This window comes from Ovis aries, chromosome 2 (genome assembly GCF_016772045.2).
Source record: "Ovis aries strain OAR_USU_Benz2616 breed Rambouillet chromosome 2, ARS-UI_Ramb_v3.0, whole genome shotgun sequence".
Taxonomy (NCBI): Eukaryota; Metazoa; Chordata; class Mammalia; order Artiodactyla; family Bovidae; genus Ovis; species Ovis aries.
In genome coordinates this window covers 140,558,821-140,585,142 of record NC_056055.1, presented here as the reverse complement: position 1 = coordinate 140,585,142, position 26,322 = coordinate 140,558,821, and the positions used below count along the sequence as shown (strand labels likewise).

General features: G+C 42.0%; 1 protein-coding gene across 2 annotated transcripts in view; it reads left to right on the top strand.

Moving 5' to 3' along the window:
- Window positions 1-451: 451 nt before the first annotated feature.
- NOSTRIN (nitric oxide synthase trafficking) overlaps window positions 452-26,322 on the top strand; it is a 65,952-nt gene continuing 40,081 nt past the window's right edge. For both annotated transcript variants that reach the window (XM_004004626.6, XM_012134786.5), the window contains exons 1-2: window positions 452-545; window positions 12,571-12,656. In XM_004004626.6, coding sequence (XP_004004675.2) covers window positions 519-545; window positions 12,571-12,656 — 113 coding nt within the window. In that variant the 5' untranslated portion in view covers window positions 452-518. The remainder of the gene's footprint in view (window positions 546-12,570; window positions 12,657-26,322) is intronic.

Below are 26,322 nucleotides of genomic sequence, written 5' to 3'. Positions count from 1 at the left end.
ATTCCATATCAAAACCATGCTTACAAGTTGGTTGTTTGCTGTCTGTCTCAAGGAATTAGCTAATCCTGGAGGGGCAATCCTTCCACGTCAACCCCAAAGGCCCCAGTGTGTCAAAGCATCAGAAAACAGATAATAAAAAAACATAGTGAATACAGCAAGCTTAGAGAATCTCTCTACTACCAGCCCTGAGTGACTGAATCACCAGGAACACTTTATAACCTCTGGGCTGTCTTTCAAGGCCATGCGGTTCACAACTCAGTATTCTGACCCCTAACTATTTACAGAAATCATTCTCACCATCTCACTCCAGCGCTCTTAACCCGGAGCCATTCTTTGCTTTTTCAGAAAGCAAATGGGATTAAAGTCCAGGGCTGGGACTTCCTTCTTGGAGTGTTTGACAAGGACTGACGTACTCTAGGCCCTTTGAATCCCGGAAGTTCAGGACACACCCAGCTTTGGGTGCAGCATCCTGAATGCCGGAGCGTAGGTAAAAGGACTGAAGCAAACAGCATTTCACCATGAGGGACCCACTGACAGACTGTTCGGTGAGTAGCTCCGTGTGGTTTGCGTGCCTGCGTGTGAAAGACAGCTGAGGAGTAGATTTATATACTAATGGATTTGAACTTAAGAAATTTGAGACGCTTAGAAGCCAAATATGTTTGGATATTGGCACTGGAACAAAAGTCTGTGGTTGTTCTTTGGTTTAATTTAAAACAGAGCTCTTTCTAGCTAATGACAGGGCAGGTAATTGTCATATTTTATTTTCCTATTCTTGGAAAAACTTTGGGTATAACATTATATTTACATGCAGATGGTGGTTGTTCGGGAAACATACCAGTGGTGCCAGTGTAGAACACAGCAGGGACACACAAACATGCAGAATATCTGCAGCCAGTTTGGGGCTTTAGGAATTAAGTCGGGTGCAAGGCTTTTGCGTATTTTCCCCTTTCATTTAGAGCCCAGAACAGCAAGTCCCACAGGAGGAAGTACAGGCTGCACTGTCCAGCCTGCAGTGGTCCTTGGACACGTTTACTGACTTGTTTGTTACTATCCTGAGAGCATTAATAAAAACAGAAAGTTGGTCAAAAGTGCAGAGACATTGTGAGGTCGTTAGCCACAAGAGCAGAGATGTAATTTAGGAAATGAGAAGCAGTTAAAACAAAGGGTGGAGGGAGGAAATAAAGTAATCAAGGATTGTTGTTGTGTTGTCCCAAGAAATGATGCCAAAAAGCTGAAACTGGTGACATCAGAAGCAAGGGACTGCATTTATCCTTCAAGTATTTTATTTAAAAACAAAAACAGGTGGAGAAGCAGATCAACAGGGGCTGTAATAAAACCCTAAAGAAAAAAAATCAGCAGAGAATTATTGGTTTCATTTGTGTTTATTCAATGGATGTGGAATGTATAGGCTTAGTGAAGATGAAACTGAAACTGCCATCCCCCCAAATGAGTCAGGAATCAGACCTGCTAAATGAGATAAAGTCATAGTGGCTAGTAATAGTAATAATGAGAACATAGTAACCGGCTCTGCCTACTTTCACTTTTTAAAATATAATAGTAATATGTGTATTACTATTGTATGTTACTATTGTTTTTACAAATAGTGATATGTGTATTACTATTTGTAAAAAAAATTCCAACAATATGGTTGCATTCAGAGTTTAAGAGTGAAACCACTTGCCTTAGATTTCCTCCAGCAATCTTTTCTCTTTTTGGTAAGCACAGGTCACTTTTCGAAGTCTTTTATCATTTACGTATTTGTTATTTGTTTATTTTTCACTCCTTGCATTTGCTCCCTTACTAAAATGTTAACTCCTCTCCTTTCTCCCCATTGATACTTTGGTGATGTTTTTGCATGGGGTGGGTGAATTGATGGGGGGATACAATAAGTGGAAGCAAAAACTTGCCATCGATGATCACTAAAGAAGAAAGTCAAGAACAAGAGAAGAGTGAGATAGTGGAGAGGAAAGCCAGGACAAGTTAAAAAAAAACTAAAAGCCTAACATTCCTTTCCAAGGCTGACTCTAGATCCAGAGCTAGGAGAGCTGTTTCCTTTGAGCAGCTCCCAAGACAATCCATCACCATGTCTCTGTGTCAGCTTAATTCTCCCTCCCTGACAAGCACAGGTCCTTTTCCCTACACTGGACCATTGCCCCAAGGACTTTTGTCCTTATCTCTCAACTTGAAGGTTGTCTCTCTAGGCCCAGTGCTACCAATCATAGTCTGGAGTAGAGAGTGGGAGGATATTCCTTCAGCCAGGGTTTCTGACTCCTCTAAAGTCAAGGAATCTTTATTTATTTGTAACTGTTTCATCTCCATCAAGCATTAGAGTTGATTTCCTGGTGCAGTCCTGGTTTGTGCTTGGGGAACAATGCTGTGTGAAGATGAGCCTGAAATTTAGGAACAGAATAAAACAACAGAGTGGACTGCAAAAGAATGCTTTGTGAAACAGGGAGTTTCATGAAGAAACCAAAATGAGTCCAAAGTTTTAACCACCTGTAAAATATCCCATTTCATGAGTCCCTGAGGTTGCATAGGGCACAGTTAATTCATAAAGCCTTCCTGAGTCCCCTTTGCTGTTCATCTGAAACTATCACAACATTGTTAATCGGCTATACCCCAAAGCAAAATAAAAAGTTTAAAAAATAGTAAGAGGTTGGTTATATAAAATATTATAATATCTTGAACTTGGGGGAAGAGTAGGTGCTGATTAAGGCATTGTGTTGTACCAATATTCCTACATTAAAAAGAATTCATGAACATGTAGCTTAGCTACAGTTCTGAACTTGGTCTACCCCAGTGGGGGAAATCAGTGGGTTGAGTGACCTTCAATGGGAAAAAACATGACCTCTTTATTTGTGTTAGTTTCTAACTGTAATTAAGAATTTCCCCCAGTTTTGAATATAAGTAGCAAACCTTAATACAACAGCAGTGTCTGTGACCTTGTGACTAATGAAAATCGCTTATATTTTTATATAATGTTAGAGTTGGTTACAGATACCTAGAAATAGCATTTATACACACTCAGTGTGACTTAAAAATTTGAGTAATTTTTAAGACTTGTTATTTAGTATGTTAATTAAAGAGCATACAAAATATCCTGATTTTAAATTATGTTTTATAAAACATATATCAATATAGTTTTCTTTATAATCCTGTTATTTTGTTTTATGAGTTTGAAAATATTTTTATGAGTAAAATAGGTTTCACCAGTCTGCAAAAAAATTTATAAACCTCTTCTTTTAGGTCATGCTCCAATGAACAAAACAGACTGATAGCTGGGCCATTCTACCTCACAGATCTGGGTTAGTGTCTATGCTCAAATTATCAGTCACTAGGGTAGCACACACGTTGCTTGAGTGCTGTGTAGAGTTTTTAACTAATCTTGAGACTGTCAGGACTTATTTGAAGGAGATTTTTTAAAGTCCTGTTTTTGAAAAAGAAAAGAATTGGCTCTGGGACTTGATGCTTGAATGCCTGTGGGCTTAGCTTCTAAACCTAAAAATATGCCAAGGGAAATCATTTTCAAATCCATGTGTAAGGAAACAGACTGGATCAAATTATCTTCGAATGAAATAATCGAATCATTAAAAAAAAAAAATAGCACCTTCCTAAGAAACAATGCCAAAGAAATCAAGGGCAAGTAGTATGCTATAGCCGAGGTTTTGCTCTTACTCACCCCTTCACTATCCAGGAAGGGACTGTCAAAGCAGGCTTTCTTGGGTCCACATAGTCAGCCTCTTAGGGCCACACAGTCAGCTGCTGAAACAGTCCTGTGGGTTCAGATGCCAACTTGAGCTTCCCATCTCAGTGGTTCAGCCTGGGCCGTAGGATGTTAACTCACATGACTGGCACTGATACAGAGGATGACAGGGCAATGGTCCACGGCTCTTGCGGGATTCTGGGACACTATCGAGATAAGGAGACAGCTTGAATCTGGTGTGGCTGTCCTTGGCCCACACCATCAATGAGACATATGATGTGCCATTTCACATTTTGTGGGCCTCTGTTTCCTCGTCTGTAAAGTAGTAAGAGGAAAGGATGAAGCAGATTATGCTCTTTACTGTTCTGTATCTCACGATCTATGACAGCCTGCCAGGGAGATTCCAAATATTACCCGGATGCCTAATAAGTACAAGAAATCCCCTAGGTTAGAGGATATTACATCACATGAAATCAGTAGCAGTGCCTGGCATATGAAAGGCATTGAACAAAAGCTTATTTAATTAAATTTAAGTAGAATATCAGGTTTGTTTAACACTATGTGGATCATCATTACCCCTCCCCCACCAAAAAAAAAGCCCCAAGCTTTTCATACTGGCACTTAGAATAAAGTGAATTTTTCTAGACTAGCTCAATTTTACCTTTTTAAACATTCAAAACATGGAAAGTTAGAAAGAACAGCTAGGCCAAGGTGGATATAGAGCATTTTCATTTCCATTTTTCATCTTTCATTTCATGTGCCATTTGCCTAGACTGCTATGTTTTTCTGTAAAGATAATATTTATCCAACAGAATTTGCTTACAAGCACTGGGCAGAAGCACTTTCTTACTGGCAGAATAGGAAATGTCTGTGTACATCAGCTGTCTACCTAAAGGGATTTTTAGGGTCTCAGAAAGATCCTGCTTATTTCTCCACCAGTCTGCAATCTCTTTATCAGGAGAAAATCTTTTTTCCCAGTAATTAATGACCCCAGGGAAAAGCAGCCTGTTCATACAGTCAATTCATAGGGAGATGTGAGATCAACAGTAGGTTCTTTCTTGGAATGAATATTTGGTAAGGGGTGGGGTATTCAAAAGCTCACTAGGTGGGAAAAGAACACGAAAAAATGATCTTCCACGTTATTCTGAGCAGAGCAAATCCTTCTGTGCCTGTTGATGACGTTGAGGAGCCATCTGCACTGCTCATAATGCTGAAAGGTGATGCCACTCTGAGTTCACTTAGTGCGGTTATCTGCATGTGTGCGTGCTATGTTGCTTCATTCTTGTCTGACTCTTTGTGACCCTGTGGACTGTAGGCTGCCAGGGTCCTCTGTCCATGGGATTCTCCAGGCAAGAATACTGGAGTGGGTTGCCATGCCCTCCTTCAGGGGAATCTCCCCCACTCAGGGATCGAACTCGGGTCTCCCGCATTGCAGGTGAATTCTTTACCAGCTTAGCTACCAGGGAAACATGATTATACTGACCACCTGTTTATAAAATATATTTATTTCTGATGGATTCTCAGGTTGATTTGCTCCCCTAACATTTCTAATCACAGTTCTGTCCCTAACTAATGAAGCTATCTTTTGCTGTTTGGGCCTTAACTATAAAAGAAGAGGATTGGACTTTAGTAGTTTCCAAACTGTGGTCCATGGAATCCCTTCAGAGACCCCTCTGGTGGGTGAGACAGGGTGGGGAAGAGAGATGGGAGAGGAGAGGGAAAGCCAAAGCCAAGGTCAAGGGATTTCATTCTCCCAAAGCAGGGAAGGTCCCAAGATTTTCTGCTTACATATGCACCCCACCCCCTTACACACGCACACACACACACACACACACACACACACACACACACACACTGGATGAGACTGTCTCTGGGGTCTGCTTTGATGTTTATGTGAGTCTGCTTTCCACAGTGCCGGGGTCCAGCCCCAGTGGATCCAGGGAATTCGAAGCAGGGACGGAGTCGGCGAGGAAAAACTTATTTATTTAGAAATATAAAGAGAGATTAGGAAAGAATAGTGTAGTAGGAAAATTAGTGGAGAAAAGATGCTGAATAACTTGGTTTACGTGGAAAACAATAAAGTTCCAAGACAAGGAACTTGCACCATCTACGTAGGCCACCAGCGCCCGCTTGAATAGTGGAGGGTGCCCCGCCTTGGGCTCCCTCTCGTGTGGGTCTTAGAAGTCAGGGCAAATAAGTATACATGGCAAGCCTCCACCTTCCAGATGGGAATTCAGCCAGAAAAGGGAGAAAAGAACGACATGGGGGAGCCAAGCATCGGTGCCAGACCCACAACTTTATTTTCAAAAGCAGCTTATATACCCCCAGTTGTACATAAAAAATAATGGAATATGCAGAGTCATGCAGGGGCAGCAGTCCTGACCCTTATTGAGACCAGGCTTTCTTTTTGCATACCTTCCTGTATACAAAAAGGTGTCAGGTGGTTTACATTATCTTCGGGCCAAGAGGCCTGTTAACATTTTTATGGCTCTCTTCCTAGATAAATGTCTATCAGCCAGAAAACTCTTTTTCCCTTGAAGTGTTTTTCCTTAATCTTCATCACCCTCAAAATACTAAATATATAAAGTTTCATTTCTGTAGAACAAGGGTGCAGTGGGTTATAACAAAGAAAGTACTTAACTCAAAGATCTAATGTTGCTAATACCAGGGCTACTACCTATTTTTTCTATATACCAACTATGTCTACAAATAAAAGATGAAAACTTGGCAGCAAGTATTGGCTCAACAAATGAAACCCTTAATCAGTCCTATTCTAATGATTTTGACTCCTCGGAAACCTCTACATTCCTAGGATGTTTTAAGCTTCCTGTGCCTTTCGTGGTCAGGAGGCTGTAAACAATCACATGCGCAGCTGTAAGAGTCCAGCAGGCAGGCTAGAAAGCCATCAGAGGGGTTTTTGGATTGAAACACTCATATTATGCCCAGGAGATTAATTATCTAAAAGCTCTAAATTAACTTTTTACAGAAAAAGGTGGTTGGGGGACAGCCCCCTGTTAATGTCAGAATAGTAGATGAAAAGCATAACACAGTAAGGCAGGCAGACTCTGGTTATTGGGGGTAGATGCTTGGGAACAGGGGATCTCCTGAGGCTCCATCCTGCCTTTGCCTATGCCAAGCCTCCTTCCTCATGACCTTTGCCACGGGCGGAGTTCCTCACGCTGGCTCCTGGCACCACAGCTTTCATCTTCAAGGCTGAATAGGTAGTGCAAGATGAAAAGTACAGAATCAATGAGTCTAAAAAAGTGGTTATGCTGAAATAATGAAGGTATTCTTAGCAACTTTTTTATTTATGTCACCTTTATCTCAGTCTGTTTATCTCAGTTTGTTGGGGAGTGTCCAGTACATTGTATGTAGAGTTAAAGATTCTCCCCATTGCTGTAATAAGCAGATCATCCCATTTTTATTTGATCATTGAGTTAACAACAATGTAATGTATTGAAGAATTTCCCAACTTGTGTGTATCTGCACACTGGTTTGGGGGAGGGGTTACAGGTAGGGTATAGCTGGGGGGCTGAGCTCAGTGGCCAGTTGCCTCTGCCTTGAACGACTTTCTCCATTTATCACATTGTTCCAGGACAGATATCACTTTCTACAGATACCATGATGTGAAAAAAGGACGTACTAGTCTATTAAATGACAGGAAATCTTTCAAAATCTAAAACCGGGACTCCTAGGGGCAGTTGAAGCCATAAGATATGATTTGATTTGAGCAGACTCTTATTTAAAATAGATAACTATGAATACCTTTGAGAAAGACAGGTGGTCTCCATACTTCCATAGCTCACCCAGTCTACACTAAAAGCAGTTGAGTTTTGAATCATTGGTTTATAAATTTTCAGGGCTGTCTGACTTTCCAGAACTAGTCTTCTGGAGATAGTATTTTAAAAAATTAATTAATTTATTTTAATTGGATAAAAATTACTTTACAATATTGTGATGGTTTTTGCCATACATCAACATGAATCAGTCACAGGTATACATGTGTCCCCCCCATCCTAAACCCCCCTCCCCTGCTTCCTCCCCACCCTCTCTCTGGGTTGTCCCTGAGCACAGGCTTTTGGGCACCCTGTTTCATGAATCAAACTTGCACTGATCATCTATTTTACATAATGTACATGTTGACGTAATGTACATATTTCAGTGCTGTTCTCTGGAGATTGTATTTTTTAAATGTGTCTTGGAGAGTTTTGATGCCTTGATAAGTTCGGGAAATGCAGTAGCCCCAGGACAGGGAAAAATTCTCAACTGGTTCTGTCCCACTTCCGTTAGAGACAAGGTTTCTCCTACTAGCCCCATCCTCACACATGGTGTCTGAGGCACCTGATTCTTTCCCCAGGACTTTGGTTGCAAATCGTCTCTTCTGGTGATGGTGGGCTGCAGGAGTCTGTGCCCTCAGACAGCTCATCACAGACACCCTTCCCTCCACTCCTGGTTATCCAGGTGGGGGTTTCTTCTCCTCGCTTCTGCTCTGAAGGCTCCAAATCCTTCCATCTGGCCCTCTGCTTTGTCTCCTCCTTGTTATTGTTCAGCCACTAAGCCATGTCCAGCTCTTTGTGACCCGCTGGGCTGCAGCACACCAGGCATCCCTGTTCTCCACTATCTCCTGGCGTTTGCTCAAATTCATGTCCATTGAGTCAGGGATGCTATCCAACCATCTCATCTTCTGCCACTCGCTTCTCTTTTTGCCTTCAATCTTTCCCAGCATTAGGGTCTTGACTCAGCTTTTTGCATCAGATGGCCAAAGTATTAGACCTTATTGTGTTTAAGAGCAGAAAAGCTCACTTTGCAAGCAGGCATCCAAATATTTCTCCCCTGCACATGGCCCCCTGATGTTTTTGTTGAGTCTTTATTTCTGCTTTGGTGTAAGCTAGACAGAGAAACAGGATGTTATTTCAAAGGACACTGCTTAATACTGTGTAATACTGTGAGATATTTCTAAATAAACAAGAATGCTATAGGACCTATAAAAAATCATAAAATTTTATTGAACATGAAATAAGATTTGAACTAATGAAAAGACTTACTGTGCCCTTGGATGGGAAGACTAAATACCATAAAAAAGTTAATTTCCTCAAATTGAGATATATAGATGTAATGCAATTCCAATTAAGATCTCAGTGGGGATTTTTAAAAATTGTAATTAGATAAATGTTCATAGGGAAGAATAATTGCACAAGAATAGTCAAAGAAATTATGAAAGGGAAAGAAAATGTTGCTTAAAAAGAGCAGAAACAGAGAGTTCTCTGGTGGCCTAGTAGTTAGGATTCCAGGCTTTCATTGTGTAGCCTGGGTTCAAGCTCTGGTCAGGGAACTGAGATCCCACAAGCAGCTTGGCTTGGTCAAAAACAAGAAAGAAAGAAAGAAAATATAATATTGCAATGTTGAAAAAAAGAGAAGAAAAGTGCTGTTATCTCTATAACTTAGGTAGCAAGAATATAAAGGGATATCATAATTAGTGTATGTATTATTATTATTTCTGAAACATAATAATGTTTCATAATTTAAAACAAAAAGTCTGGTGCTCCATGAAGACCTGGAAGGATGGGATTGGAGGAGGCGAGAGAGGGAGGAGATATATGTATAATTATGGCTAGTTCACATTGTTGTATGGCAGAAACCAACACAACATTGTAAAAATAAAACAAACAAAAAATAAATAAATCACTTGTAGATGTTAAAAAGATAAAACTCCAATTTAGAACGATGTTTAGCTATATATTTTAGACATGCAAAATAAGAGTGGCTTTAAAAAAGAAAGCCTATCGTTATAGTCCTCCCATACATAAAATATGTCCCTAAGTAGAGAGTTAGGGCTCAGGTAGAGGCCCTCAGGATCCAGGCTCTCTCTCTTTCTGACCTAAAATCTTAGCATGTGGCATCCACCCTCAAGATAACCTTATGGCACAGCTGTCATTTTAATTCCCAGATTCAGGAAAGAGGAGGAAGGAATTTTCACTGAAATCCAACATGAACTTTCACCCATCTCTCTTTGGGAAGCATTTAATTGCATGGCTACACCTAAGGGTGAGAGAGGCTGAGAAATGACTTTATTCCAAGGGCATGTGCCTGCTTAACATTTCTTTATTTGCTTTTCATGATACCTAGTTGTGTTTTATTGATGTTATTCAGTGTTATGGAAAGGAAATAAAAGCCTTAAGGGAGAATTTAGTGAAAATGTTTAGGTAACTAAGAAATAAACAAAAAAGCTAAGCAATTTGAAAATGCTTACCAAACTCTCCCATCGTACTTGTAAGGGGAAGAAGAGGCCTGAGAGTATCACGTCATTCACAGATAACAATGTACGTTTATGAAAATAAAAATGAGAAATCTTGGTTGCCACACTGTGGTTTAATTCTCATGCCTCAGAGGAGAAGCATTTCTTTTTTCCTTTGCAAACTTTAAACTTTATTTTGTATTGAGGTATAACCAATCGGCTTCACAGGTGGCTCAGTGTTAAAGAATCCACCTGCCAATACAGGAGACACAGGAAATATGGGTTCAATCCCTGGGTCAGGAAGAACCCCTGGAGAAGGGAATGGCTATACACTCCAGTCTTCTTGCCTGGAAAGCCCCATGGACAGAGGAGCCCGAAGGGCTACAGTCCATATGGTTGCAAAGAGTTGGACACAGCTGAGCACGTATAGTCTATTAATGTTGTAGTTTCAGGTGAACAACAAGGGGACTCAGCCATACGTATGCATGCATCCAAAACCCCAAACCCTCTCCCATCCAGGCTGGCACATAACATTGAGTAGAGTTCCATGTGCTGCGCAATAGGTCCTTGTTGATTATCCATTTTGAATACAGCAATGACCTTCCCAAACTCCCTAACTACCCCCTCCCCCAAGCAACCATAAATTTATTTTCTAAGTCTGTGGGTCTCTTTCTGTTTCGTAAGTAAGTTCATTTGAGAGAGTCATTTCTTCATAATGAAAGCTACACCCAAGTGTGTTTTGCTTGCTTGGAAGATAGTTTAAAATTTTGTGACTCGTTTGCTGCAATAAATATATATATATATGTTTCAGATCCCAATCCTTATTTCAGCTTTTTTGAACAAGAAAGCTGGTTTGTGGTCCAGAGTTGTTGTGGCAGCTGTCCCTCCAGCTCACTGTCCCTCCAGCTCACTGTCCCCAGCCTGCTCCTCCCTTATCCAAGTGTCTGAAGGTGCTGTAAACCCGTGATTTTGCAAACCTTGCTTTAGGAGTCAACAATGTCCTTCTAAAGACCTTTACACTCTGACCCCAGTCCTTGTGTTCTGGGTGGTTTCAGTGAAGCTGTTTTCTCCTATTGTGCATCTACCAGATCCTGTGGTGGCTTTCTTTGTTAAATTCAGGGGAAAGTTAAACTGCTGCATAAAGATCAAAGGATTTGGTATCTATAAGACTATGTGCAATGGCACCCCACTCCAGTACTCCTGCCTGGAAAATCCCATGGACGGAGGAGCCTGGTAGGCTGCAGTCCATGGGGTCGCTGAGGGTCAGACACGACTGAGCGACTTCACTTTCACTTTTCACTTTCATGCATTGGAGAAGGAAATGGCACCCCACTCCAGTACTTCTGCCTGGAGAATCCCAGGGACAGGGGAGCCTGGTGGGCTGCCGTCTATGTGGTCACACAGAGTTAGACACGACTGAAGTGACTTAGCAGCAGCAGCAGCATGTAACTACATCCTAGGTGTTGTTTGGCTCCACCCCTGAAGATAGGAGCCTGTTTCTGTCCTTTCTCTAGGTTTTTCTTTCTCTGTGACCTATGTCCTATTTGCCAGTCCACCAGCCCCTTACTCCAGGTGCTAGGTGACAGCTCAGAAGTTGTCTTGCCCTGAAGATTCCTGTATGGAAACATGGTTGCCCCATAGGGGGTTCTCAGGAAGTCTGAGTTTGCTGCTCTTTCTCCTTCTCAGCAGGGTGACCAGCAGCGTGCCCACAACATCTGAGGTCAGGAAGGGGCTGGTTCATTACCTGAGCAAAGAGTCACTGCATAACACTCAGTCTACACAGAATTTGCATCCTCCTGGGTGCAATCTCATTTTGAAAAATGAAATGGGCCATCCCATTTCCCAGATGGAAACACTGAGATGGTGTGTTTGAGACTTAATCATCTCTCTCACCCACTTTGTTGTCAGGAAAGCAGCAGAATCAACTGACACCCTCTCCCTCTGGGCAATCGTCATCTATGTCTATCCTCAGCAATACAATGTTCAGAAGAACATTGTGGGGTTTTGAGCCACATGACAAAAATCTTTCGATTGGAATATTTTTGTCTACAATTAAATTCATATATAGGTACACTAATAAAGGTTTATTTATAAATATATAAAGGTTTAGTTCAACCAAAATGTTCAACTCATTATGATAACATTACTGAAGTTCAATGAGATACAGAGGGGACTAGGAGAAATTTTATTAACAAATTATTCACTTACATTTTCTATCACAGTCAAGAAAGACTCACTTTAATGGCTCAGGGTTTGTCATGAGGTCCAGAAATATTATATTGGAATTTGTGGGGGTGACATACATGAATCTGCAATGTATTTCAGGATGTACTTTTAGCTTTCCTGGGACTGAGAGGTGTGACAGGAATCCAACTTCACCCACTGATGAAGAGTTTGCATTTGGCCTAGGAAGAAACAGATAGACCAGCTCTCTTTTTGAAAAGTTCTCCAGGGTCTTTCACATCCAGACAGAAGAGACTTCCTCTTTATTTTTAAGAACTCATCAAAGTGTGCATTCTGTAGCTGCAGGATCATTTATGATGACAGCCCTCCTCACAGCAGCATTCTGAATTTACAGGAGTTCAGTCTTTGGGAGTGCTCCTAACCCTTCCGTACATCTTTTCTGTTTCAGTATAATAAAGTATACAAGAACCTGAAGGAGTTTTCTCAAAATGGAGAAGATTTCTGCAAGCAGATCACATCCATTCTTCAGCAAAGGTACAAAATGCATGTTTGCACGGAGCAGTTCTTCCTCTTCAGTTGCACCCAGGGACATGACTGGAGGAGTGATTACAAGCTGTTCTACTTTCCAGAACGCAGTGTTATATTTTAGTACTTGAGAAATCAGTTTGAAGAGTGATTCTTCGCTATTGCACATTTATCACTGGGGTACCATAAAAATCAGGAAACAACAGGAAGTAATTCTGCTTGGGAAAGCTCAGTCAAGTCCCTCTGATTATCACCCTCTCCTGGGGCCCACATTGTGCCTGACATGTACTCCCATTACTGTGCTCTTCACACTGATGGCAATTATTCATCTGCTTTTCTATCTCTCTGGCAAGGGCAGCGGCTGTGTCTTACTCATCTTTGTATGCTGAACTCTCAGAGTCTGGCCTTTTGACTTCTTTAGTAAGTGTCTTTTGAGCGGGGACATGGATGAATAAAGAGTCACCATACACAGAAGTATCATCTTCTCTTAATACTAGATATGATCATGTGTAAAGCTCTTCACTGTGCTGAAATGAACACACTTAACTCAGTCAAGAAATTACAAAAATTCCTGCTTAAAATTAGAGTCCCCGAGGATTGAACTGGGCCTACAGGTTGCTTAGGCTGTTTCTCTATGTGTAGACAGTTCTGTAATAAATAATTCCAAAGAGACCTTCAAAAGAGATTGGTTATTCTTTCAAGGGAATCCATTTCAGGTTTAAAATACTGTACATGTGCCTTTGCAAGAGCAAAGATGCCTGAGTTAATTGCATCTGGTGTTAGTAGGTCAAGAGCAAGGGAGAACATCCTGATAAAGCTATGTTCTTTATCAGGACCAGTGAACGAGGCCAAGGAAAGATACAGGAGAGTTCAAACATGCTTTTATAATTAAGTATCCAGGTTTGAAAAGACCCTGATGCTGGGAAAGATTGAGGGCAGGAAGAGAAGGGAACGACAGAGGATGAGATGGTTGGATGGTATCACCAACTCAATGGACATGGGTATGGGTAGACTCCGGCAGTTGGTGATGGACAAGGAGGCCTGGCGTGCTGCGGTTCATGGGGTCACAAAGAGTCGGACACGACTGAGCGGCTGAACTGAACTGAACTGAACCAGGTTTGTCTAATGGAGTCAAAAAGAAAACAAGTTTAAACAAGTTATTTCTCTCTTAATAGCCAAATCGCTTTAATTCTATGAAAAGAAGAGAGAGGACCAATCTTGGAGGGAATTTTTTTTCTATAAGAAAAATATTTTTTTATCCATCTCAAAGGAAACTATGTAAAATAAGACCAGTTAACTATTGTACAAGTTCAACCTATTACCTAAATTAGAGAACAGCTCCCTTCTGCAGATCAAGAAGAATCTGTACAGAGTAACCGTACAAGTGACCTGGGTTACAGTAAGCTGAGCCTTGATTATTTGGCATCTACAGGTTCAAAACTAGTGCCTGGTAGAGAGCTATAAAGATAGAAGTCAATGATGGATAATGCCTGATAAACAAACTCAACAAATAACTGAATAAATTTAAGAGAATTATTTCTCCAAAATGGCCCTGTTCTTTCTCCCTTTCTATGTAACTCTACATCTCTGCCTTGCCACAGACACACCTACTTTGCATACAGTCAAAACCTTCCTTTCTTACCTGTGTCTCTCTTGAAGTTGCTTCCTTCGGCTTCCATCTGCCCTAGACCTACTCACGTGCAAACTTTCCCACACGTTCCAGAATGGCAAATGGGTTCCAGCGAAGGAGAGACACTTGGGTAGCTAAAGATATCTCCCTTCACGGTTTTATCTCTTCATAGAGCAGAATACAGAATTTGAAAACCTAGCAAAATTATGTGCACATCTCTGGGGTAAAATCTGCATAGCATAAATACAAAGAGGGGATCTACTGGTTTACCTAGACCCAAAGAATTATGCTGGCTATTAGGTCATGTATGCAATGAATGCTTTCCCGAACAATGGGAAAGCTCATCTTTCACAATTAAATCATTTCCCCTTAACCAAGATACCTTGTGTGAGTTGCTTTATATTTATTCCTGATAAATGTACATTTGGCAATGCCACCTCACACTTGGGCTTGAAGCTCTCCTTCCTTTTCTCAGCTCTTGGATCATGTAGTTAACCTAAAGGATGTCATCCATGCTAAAAGAGTAGGTGTTTCCAAACAATTGTTTTCTAATGGACACAAAGTCCCTACTAATCTATGAATATGTGGTATATTGTATTTTTTTCCCAACAAATTCCCTACATGTCAGCTGGCAAAGACAGATGCTACCTCCCTCCATGACTGGGTCATTTCTTTCCCACTGGGAGTGATTCTGAGATTCCTATCTCTTCCAAAGAAGTGTTTGAGAACATAAGTACCATGTCAAAAGGAAGTGGTCGCAACCAACATAGCTGGTATTACACTTGCCTTCACTGTAGTTAGTTAGCAGTAGTTAGTTCCCCAGACATACAAAAGATAAAAAGCTGTTTCCCACCAGTTATCCAGACATGAGCACTCGGCTTATTTTCCTTTTAAATGGAAAATAAGATGTGCTTATTACATATCAATCAGTGATACCTTTCCTTGGTATCAGGAAAATGCCTAGAAAGCCAATACTCTTGGAAAGAAGCTATCATATTACTTGGGCTTTCCTAATGACTTGACAGTAAAGAATCCGCCTCCAATGTAGGAGACCGGGGTTCAGTGCCTGAGTGGGATAGATCCCTTGGAGAAAGGAATGGCAACCCACTTCAGTATTCTTAACTGGAGAATCCCATGAACAGAGGAGCCTGGTGAGCTATAGTCCATGGAATCGCAAAGAGTTGGACATCACTGAGTGACTGAGAACATCGTATTACTTGAGAGTATAGACAAGTAACAGGAAACACCATCAGACAAGCAAAGGTGCACCCTTAGAATATGTACAGCAGGCATTTCTACCGAGACACAGAAAATCATGACATAGAAATTCATGAAGACAAATCCAGCAGCCAACATATGAAAGATTTAGTGAGAGGGCATTGGTGCTTAATACCTGCCACATAAAATGCATTCAGTAAATATTTATAGATTGAATTAATAAAAAAATGAAAGTTAGTTTAAGGTTTATTTTCTTATTATTACACCTGTATTGTCAAACAGGGCCTTTACTATCCTTGGATATTAACAATTGCAGACACCTTGCTTAAGAATCCATTGGAATGTGGTTCTGCTAACACATCTGTATTAGCTCCTGGCTACAAGGGACTGCATCCCAATCAAGCTTCAAGGCCAGATAATGTTCTATTTCCAAGCTCAGCTGCCTTCTTGCATTTGTTCTAATTGGTGATGATAGAAAAGTGTGTTGGAATTGAAACACCATTTTGCCTGGAAATTCTGTAATTCATGGCTGTGCTTAGCTTCTTTTATCTAATTAGCTGCTTCAGTTTCCTTTTTTTGTAGTAGCAACTCAGATTTAGCCAGAAACACACAGCAGCTCCTAAAATGCCTAATGCCAAAGCCATCACATTCACTTCAAAACAATCACAGATTAGATCCAAAAAGACAAAGGCACATTTCTAGAAACTGTTTGAACATTTGGTTCCCTGCCCCACATAGCTAAAGTGTAAACAGGCTTTGATGGGAAAAATCAATTATTTTTTTCCTCTATGAAAGCTTAAGATCAGGTTTTCAAACAGCAAGTACCACAACTCTGGACATAAAAAAATGTTTTTTAATTAAAAAGAAAAGAAGACAACAAAGAAGCAAGTGTAGTTGGTCATTGTTTCATCTACAATGCATTGCAGAGGCTGTAAATAAAAGATAAGTGATTAAAGTGAAATCTTTAATAAATCCTTACCTTTTCTAATCTACCCATAGCTTGCGTGATCTTAGTTCCCGCAACTTCAGCCCTTTTCTGCATATTGATAGCTCCCATATGTACTAGGCAATACGTCTTAACCTGTACTTCAAACCATATATCCAACAGTCTATTGGATAGTTTCAGCTGAAAGCTCCATGAAACCACAATGGAAGCTTATCCGAATAGAGTTGATCAGCTTTTCCCCAAAGCTGGTACTCACTCCTTCTGGATTTTTAACCATGATTACCAGGACCTCTGCCCACCCAGGCAAGCCCAATACAGGGGAGCCACCCATGACCCCTTCTTCTGTCTCAGTGAGGTGGTCAGTGGCTGCTCAGTTGCGTCCGACTCTGCGATCCCTTGGACTGTAGCCCACCAGGCTCTCTGTCCATGGACTTCTCCAGGCAAGAATACTGGGGTGGGTAGCCTTTCCCTTCTCTGGGGATTGTTATGCCCAAGTCGCGAAATCTCCCAATGACCACCAGGGAGCCGATATCCGATGCAAAAGCAAGAGAGTTTTTATTACCAAGCTCGAGCTGGGGCTCCCACCGATACCGACGCAACAGCTATAGGGAAGAGCCCTGAGCTCTGGGTTACATTGCTTATATAGGGTATTATCGCGGGAAAAATTCAAAAAACGGGAGTCTCCGGGTCTGATTGGTCACCTTCTGGTGAAGGGTTAGGTGTTGAGTTCTGATTGGTTCTCCTTTCCCGGGCTTGACTCGAATTTCCCGGGCTGGCCAAGGGTTCTGATTGGTTCGCAGGTGGTGGGGTGAGGTCAGGGGATTTCCAAAGGCTCTTTTCCAGGAACCTTACAAAATGGAGTAGCTTTGATTCTTCAGGATCTTCCTGACCCAAGGATCGAACCCAGGTATTCTGCATTTCAGGCAGATTCTTTACTGTGTGAGCCACCAGGGAAGCTCCTCTTCTGTCTCAACTCATGACCAAGTCCTTATATTTCTCTCTTCCAACACCTCTCCTCCGATAGCATTGTTTTCATTTCATGGCCTCTGCCATTGTTCGGGCAGAACACTCTTAACCTGTCCTCTGCCTGGGGTACTGCCCTGCGGCTGGGCAGTTTGTACACTTCATGAAGGCACCTGGCTGAAGGGCATTGTGAAAGTAGAAATCTAATTTACTCTCAATCTTCATGTACCTGGGCTCAGAGCTGTGTCCCTTCAGAGGATCTAATTTTTCTCACCCAAGCAAGCTGCCTCAACTAGGGAGCATCTAAGACATCTTTCACTTTGTGGTCAGGACCCTCTTTAAGACCCTTCAGAGGTTTCCATGACCTTTAGGATAAAATTCAGCCTTTGTAGTATTTCATAGAAGGAACTTTAATATCAGCTTAAAGATCACATCTCTAAGAGCACATCTCTCAGATCACATCTCTCCATCTTACTTACGGTCGCTGCTTGTAGAACCACTTGCAATCACCCCCTCACCCCTCCTACCTGCCATCATGGGTCCTGGCAGTTGTACATGCTGTATCCTCTGCCTAGGAGACACTTCTACCTTCAGTGCCAGCTTCCACCCGATGCATTCTTCAGAACTCAGTCATCCCACCCTGGTTGGCCTTCAAGTCAAGACTCCACTAGTATTTATCTCTGCTATGGCAGCACTGCCTTTCTGCTCACTTGTCTGTCTCCACTCCTGGACGCTGAACTCCTTAAGGGTCTTTGTATCCCGCATGACTTGCACAGAGTAGGCATTCATTGGATGCTCACTGAGGGAATAAATGTATTCTCATGAGTGATTCTGTGCCTTCAGGTACTCAGAACTTTTTAGAAGTTTAAGTTAAGCTCTTTACAAGGAGTAATAAATGAGTGTGTCAAAGAAATGTACTTACATAGAATGTTTTGAACAAAAGCTAGAAGAAAATAATAAAATCATAGAAGAGACCAGGAAGTGCATTAAATGCATCTTATCTTTGGTTTCTCTTAGATAAAGTCTCACAATCCAGTGCAGTATGTGAATACTCTCATCCACCCCTAACTTACAGATGGGGATATGGAAAAGGTGGCGTATTGTAATTTCTACTCAGAGCTACCCAGGCATGGTGTGAGGGCATCTTTCAAGAGGGCAGGCAGTTTGGGGCATAGCTATGGGAGTGATCCAGTTCCCTTCACAGTGTATTAGGGTTTTCTATGGTAAGGGACACCTGTGGTCATCAAGCCCAGTGGCTTTTGTACCTGGTAGCACAGAGGTCCGTGGAAAGCTCTCAGGGGTCACTTTAGCAGGTAGGAAGAAATTAATGGGCGGGACTCAGAACCCTTTTTCACTCCTGTTCCCACTTATTCAGAACACAACATCTATATAATATGGTGGGATTCTGTGTAAAATTTTGCTTTCTAGTTGAAAAGTTTAAAAAACTGCCTTTCTTGTAAATTTCACCTGACTTCCCCCATTACAACCCTCTCTCCCCCCACCCACATAAACTCACTCAGTTCAAGAATTAACAGACACAGAGGATCTAAGGTGCTAGACCAACCTTTGCTGTGCATCCCCTGGGCCAGAAGCAAGCAGAGACTCAGTGAAACTCCCAGACTGGGCACCCAAGCAGCGTGACCCAAGCAGCAGTCTCATCTTCCTATTTCTCCTTTTATACACTATTCTCAGTTCAGTTCAGTTCAGTTCAGTTGCTCAGTCGTGTCCGACTCTTTGCGACCCCATGAATCGCAGCACGCCAGGCCTCCTTGACCATCACCAACTCCCAGAGTTCACTCAGACTCACGTCCATCGAGTCAGTGATGCCATCCAGCCATCTCATCCTCGGTCGTCCCCTTCTCCTTCTGCCCCCAATCCCTCCCAGCAGCAGAGTCTTTTCCAGTGAGTCAACTCTTCACATGAGGTGGCCAAAGTACTGGAGTTTCAGCTTCAGCATCATTCCCTCCAAAGAAATACCAGGGCTGATCTCCTTCGGAATGGACTGGTTGGATCTCCTTGCAGTCCAAGGGACTCTCAAGAGTCTTCTCCAACACCACAGTTCAAAAGCATCCATTCTTCAATGCTCAGCCTTCTTCACAGTCCAACTCTCACATCCATACATGACCACTGGAAAACCATAGCCTTGACTAGATGGACATTTGTTGGCAAAGTAATGTCTCTGCTTTTGAATATGCTATCTAGGTTGGTCATAACTTTGCTTCCAAGGAGTAAGCGTCTTTTAATTTCATGGCTGCAGTCACCATCTGCAGTGATTTTGGAGCCCCAAAAAATAAAGTCTGACACTGTTTCCACTGTTTCCCCATCTATTTCCCATGAAGTGATGGGACCAGATGCCATGATCTTCGTTTTCTGAATGTTGAGCTTTAAGCCAACTTTTTCACTCTTCACTTTCACTTTCATCAAGAGGCTTTTCAGTTCCTCTTCACTTTCTGCCATAGGGTGGTGTCATCTGCATATCTGAGGTGATTGATATTTCTCCCGGCAATCTTGATTCCAGCTTGTGCTTCTTCCAGCCCAGCGTTTCTCATGATGTACTCTGCATAGAAGTTAAATGAGTAGGGTGACAATATATAGCCTTGACGTACTCCTTTTCCTCTTTGGAACCAGTCTGTTGTTCCATGTCTAGTTCTAACTGTTGCTTCCTGACCTGCATATAGGTTTCTCAAGAGGCAGGTCAGGTGGTCTGTATTCCCATCTCTTTCAGAATTTTCCACAGTTTATTGTGATCCACACAGTCAAAGGCTTTGGCATAGTCAACAAAGCAGAAATAGATGTTTTTCTGCAATTCTCTTGCTTTTTCCATGATCCAGCAGATGTGGGCAATTTGATCTCTGGTTCCTCTGCCTTTTCTAAAACCAGCTTGAACATCAGGAAGTTCACGGTTCACATATTGCTGAAGCCTGGCTTGGAGAATTTTGAGCATTACTTTCCTAGCGTCTGAGATGAGTGCAATTGTGGGGTAGTTTGTGCATTCTTTGTCATTGACTTTCTTTGGGATTGGAATGAAAACTGACCTTTTCCAGTCCTGTGGCCACTGCTGAGTGTTCCAAATTTGCTGGCATATTGAGTGCAGCACTTTCACAGCATCATCTTTCAGGATTTGAAATAGCTCAACTGGAATTCCATCACCTCCACTAGCTTTGTTCATAGTGATGCTTTCTAAGGCCCACTTGACTTCACATTCCAGGATGTCTGGCTGTAGGTGAGCACACCATCGTGATTATCTTGGTCGTGAAGATCTTTTTTGTACAGTTCTTCTGTGTATTGTTGCCACCTCTTCTTAATATCTTCTGCTTCTGTTAGGTCCATACCATTTCTGTCCTTTATCGAGCCCATCTTTGCATGAAATGTTCCCTTGGTATCTCTAATTTTCTTGAAGAGATCTCTGGTCTTTCCCATTCTGTTGTTTTCCTCTATTTCTTTGCATTGATCGCTGAGGAAGGCTTTTGTATCTCTTCTTGCTGTTCTTTGGAACTCTGCATTCAGATACTTATATCTCTCCTTTTCTCCTTTGCTTTTCACTTCTCTTCTGTTCACAGCTATTTGTAAGGCCTCCTCAGATAGCCATTTTGCTTTCTTGCATTTCTTTTCTATGGGGATGGTCTGGATCCCTGTCTCCTGTACAATGTCATAAACCTCAGTCCATAGTTCATCAGGCACTTCTCACTTCCACTGTATAATCATAAGGGATTTGATTTAGGTCATATCTGAATGGTCTAGTGGTTTTCCCTACTTTCTTCAATATAAGTCTGAATTTGGCAATAAGGAGTTCATGATCTGAGCCACAGTCAGTTCTCAGGAACCAGAATAAAGGCAATGAGTAATGATGAAGTGGGTATTGTGGGCTAGCCAGAGAATCCCACTGCTCAAAAAGCAGCACCTGTGTAAAAATGTCTTTCAATTTTCAAATTGTTATTAACTTTTAAATACAGCCTATCTGTGTGAGCTTGCTGCTGTCTTTCAAATGGCAAACTGATAAAGCCTGTGTGGAAAATATCAGCACACCAGGCCCCAAGAAGCTGTTGCTGATAGAAAGCAGAAGGCCAGGAATGGGGCTGTGATATTGCAAAGAGTTTCAGAGGACTACAATTTCTTCTTAATTCATAATAAAGGGAGGGTTTTGTCACCTGCTGTTTTCAGTCTTGAGAGAGCCTTCGTTCAATTTTAACTAATTCCTCACAGACATGGAAGCAGCTGCAGTTTTCATTTTTAATCTTTTTTATCATCTTAATTTTCTTAGAGTAGAGTACTTGGTAATTGATTACCCGGTCCCTTATAGTCTTACAGTTTAATTTGTGCCCTGTCTAAAATGTTGAATCTGATACCACATATTTTCTGTCTCTCATGTTTTTTTAAATATGATTTATTTTCAAACCTAAGACAAATGTTAGTCTTTGACTTATTGGTTGATCTTCATTGTTACTAATGAAAATGTGTTGACCTGCCTCCACATGCTGAGAGGAAATTAGAATATAACTGGATTAAAAGTCAGTGCATGCCATTTCCCTGGTCAGGGATTATTAAGACTCACTGGAATATTCTAAGATTGAGTTACCCATCCAAAAAGATACATCATCAATTTCACATGTGCCAAGACAATTGCTTGGAGAGAGAATCTCAACTCCTATTAGATACAGTAGCTGTAGGGCTAGAACATTAGCTCAATGTTCTTATAAACTAGTTTCCAATTATTTTAATGAGGAGGGAAAAGTCCATGTCTCAATTTGAGATTAACTCTGCCTCTGTTGACTTTCTTCGCATGTGTTGTCTTCCAGGCTAGAAGCCATATTAAAGCAGATGCCTTAGAAGAAACCAGTGTGGCTGGGGGTGCACACTGCCATGTCTGCCTTGAGAAAATGTGTCCCTTTCTGACTCTGTCCATTCATTTCTGTTTAGCAGAAATCCGGAAAGGATATATATTCTGCTTCATGGGACCCTAAGAACAGATGAGCCACATGGCAGTGTTTATTCCAACTTACAAACATTCCAACCTATAAAAAAGACAGCTCTCTCCACACTTGCCAGTTGGAATGTGGCTTTTTAGAGTGATTTTTCTCTGGGGAGGAATTTACCCATTAACCTCTGCTAAGATAAAGCCATTTAGGGTCAGAGGCCAGAGAGTTTTTCAGTTGTAGGCAAACTCACCAGAAAAGGAGCCTAGCAACATTTTCCTCTCCTGTACACAAGTTCACCCTCCCCACTTTCTCATTTCCTTACCTTCTGACATGTAGGGTGATCTGCTGAGGATTCTGAAATGATCATTAGTGTTAAAATGCACGAGGAAATGACTGCAGCCTGTTTCACTTGGTTGACAAGTCTTTGTGACCCCATGAACTGTAGCCTACCAGGCTCCTCTGTCCATAGGATTTTCCAGGCAATAGTACTGGAGTGGATTGCCATTTCCTTCTCCAGGGGATCTTCCCGACCCAGGGATCGAACCCAGGTCTCCCGCATTGTAGACAGACGCTTTACCATCTGAGCCACCAGGGAAGTCCTGAATGTTGGTGTTAATTATGAAATATACATAATATTTATGTATTGTGGTGGTTTAAGTCACTAAGTCATGTTCAATTCTTCGGACCCCATGGACTGTAGCCCGCCAGGCTCTTCTGTCCATGAAATGCTCCAGGCAAGAATAATGAAGTAGGTTGACATTTCCTTCCCCAGCAGATCTCCCCAACCCAGGGATTGAACCTGGGTCTCCTGTATTGCAGGCAGGTTCCTTACCATCTGAGCCATCCAGGAAACTAATACATTTATGTAGTAGGGCTACCAATAGAGTATTGAAGGCAGAGAGATGAAGGGTACAATTGTGCTGCTCAGAGAGGCTGTGTCCAGCTCAGTCTGGCCTCAGAGGGCTACCTTGGTGACATGTGATATCAGAACCCCTCCTTCCCCACTTTTTTAGGCCTTCAAGACCTCCCCGTCCTCATCCAGGAAAGCGCCTTACAACGAACTGCACAGATGCTTTTGGAAGAAGCTGCAGGAAGCTCATTCTGCCTTCTCCTAGGCTGCTGTGATCCCATTTCTAGCTGCAAAGCCTCACGAGTTGTGGTGAATCAGAACACCGCAGTTAAAGGCAGAGGGAGAAGCGGTGTCAATCTTAAAAACCATTTGCCTCTGACTCCCCTGTAATTCTCCAGTGTCGGAGGCGGGAGAGGGGAATGCTGGGCAGGCAGGTTCTTGAGCCAGACTACCTGGGTTTGCATCCCAGCTGTCACTTCTTCATGAGTGACCTCCAGCAAGGCAAGTTACCTACTAAACTCTCTGGGCCTCAGTGTCCTCCTCCATGAAATGGGAAGAGTCAGTGTGCCTTCCTGATGGGAGTGATTGCAGGTTATGAGGAAACATACCTGAAGCACTTAGAATGTTGCCTGTCATGTTGTATAATAAATGCTGGAGTCACTAGTTTCTGTGATCACAGATTTGTCAGGAGGGACTGCACTGTTTGGACACAAACTTCATGGGCAGGATTACAAGAATTTTTAAGCTGTATACCAACCTATAAAACTACAAATCCACTTCCTGTCGATTTCTAAGATAATTGTATGTAAAGAGAAGCCTTCCAAAGCAAGAGATGCTGTGTGGTAATTGGGTCTCTTTAGGCTGGTTTCCTATCGTTCATGAGAGAAAGCCAGCAGAGACACGGGGCTCAAAACAGAAGAGCCCATCAGTTCAAAGTGAGCAGGACCCTCTCCCTTCTTGCCACCAAAGCCCATTCCGCCCCCTCTCCCCCCGACCCTGCAGGCGAATCAGAAAGGGTTAAGGATGTAAAGGAACACCATGCTTCACACTCTCGACATTGTCTTTTTTATTTCTGCTTAGCCTCTGAGCTATCTTTTACGACCTGCAAGAACTGTGTAAATGTGAAACTGAATTCTGAGGAAGAGCCTGTGCCTGACAGCATTCCCTTTTCCCGTGGGAGCCATTCAGGATGGTTCTGGAGCTGTGGAGGAGAAAATTGTGCCTTCTTTCCCCCACACCTCTCTGTCTCTGTATATTTGGGCTGTTCTGAATGTTTAGAAATTCTTTTGGATACATACTCATAATCATATGGTTGCAGGGAGGGGGACCCCTTCCAGGGCCCGAAACTGGGCTCTTGTCTAACACTCAGAAATGAATTGTCTGAGGAGACACACGTGCTGACAAAGCAAGAGATTTTATTGGGAAAGGGCGCCTGACCAGAGAGCAGGAGAGTAAGGGAACCCAGGAGAACTTCTCTGTCACATGGCTTGCAGTCTCAGGTTTTATGGTGATGGGATTAGTTTCTGTGTTTTCTTTAGCCAATCATTCTGACTCACAAATCTTCCTGGTGGTGCATGCCTTGTTCAGCCAAGATGGATGCCAGAGAGGAGGATTCTGGGAGGTGGTCGGACATGTGGTGTCTCCTTTTGACCTTTCCCGAACTCTTCCAGTTGGTAGAGGTTTATTAGTTCCATGTTCCTTACCAGAACCTCCTGTATAAAACAACTCATGCAAATGGTTACTATGGTGCCTGGCCAGGGTGGGCGGTTTCAATCAGGGTGCTTCCCTAACAATATTAGAAAAAATAATATTTATTAAGAACTCATTTGGTGCCTATCACTATCTGAGCACAACAAATGCATCATCACATTTAATGTTCTATGTGTGGCTTCCAAGCAAGAATGGAATGCTAGAAATGAAACTCCTAAAGATCCCTCTGGTTAGGATGGGTTAGGAGAGGGTTTATGTGTCTAGCTGTTGCAAGTGCTAGAGAGTCGTGTACACTGATGTCAGAGCTGAGCACAGTTCAAACTTGTGGGACAGAATTTAAATAATTCAGCAGTTTAAAGTTTTCAAAAGTAGTGAAATGAGAACAGACTTGTAGTGGAGACTGGTTAAAAATCCTAACCAAGACCTGATAGGAAGTCCATTCATTCATTCAAGAAATACATGCTGAGTACCAATAACACATCAAGCACTGTTCTAAGCCTAGAGATATAGCAATGAGTAATACAAAATCCTGACCCTGATGGAGCTTACACACTAGAGATGTTCAAAGAAGCACACTAAAAAATTATGTGATGTAAGATAGTGATAAATGCTAGGGCATAATTAAAGCTGTAGGGGATAGTGGCAAGAGTACTCTTTTCAATAGGCCTCTGAGGCAGTGATGTTTGCACAAGACTGGTTGAAATTGACATGAAGGAGAATGCCATGGGGTTATGTAGCAGACGAACTACCTGGCAGAGGCCACAGCATGTGCAAAGACCCTGAGGCAGGATGACATATGGCTACTGAACAAGGGTATGGTGAACAAGGGGATGATGGGAGAAGAAATAAAAAAGAGGACCAGGGGTCAGATGGTGCAGGTCAATAGACATCACTCTCGTCTTTGAGCCTCTATTTGGGTGATTGCCACATCTTAATTATCATAAAACCCCTTAAGGTAAGTCTGATTACTTCCTTTTAAAGTTTCCTAAAGCCACTTTACTGAGTGATAGCCTCTCCTGGGATTATAGAACATTCAAATTCATTGAGGGTGGTGGTCTCTTTGAGCTTGCTGCCAACCAGGACTCTCTCTCTCCATCAGTCAGAACTTATTCCAAGAGCAGAGAAATCTTTTTATAATACTATGAGTTATTTCTTTATCATCTTCATTATTTAAAAATAGTTGCCTTAATTTTTCTTATTCTTGAACAAGGCCTGCTACTAAATGGGTGTTTTCTTCACCTAGGCCTTAACATACATCCTGCAACAGCCTTCTTTCTTTTAAAAAGAGGTAAAAATAACTTGGTGCACAGTTGTGCTAATGAAGAAAAATGAACAGAAATTTAGCAACAGGTTCATAGCCCATGATGTCTGGATTTCTCTTATAAAAGAGAACTGTCTTTCCTTCTTTGGTCCATAACACTGAGTCTAATTTGTGTGAGAAC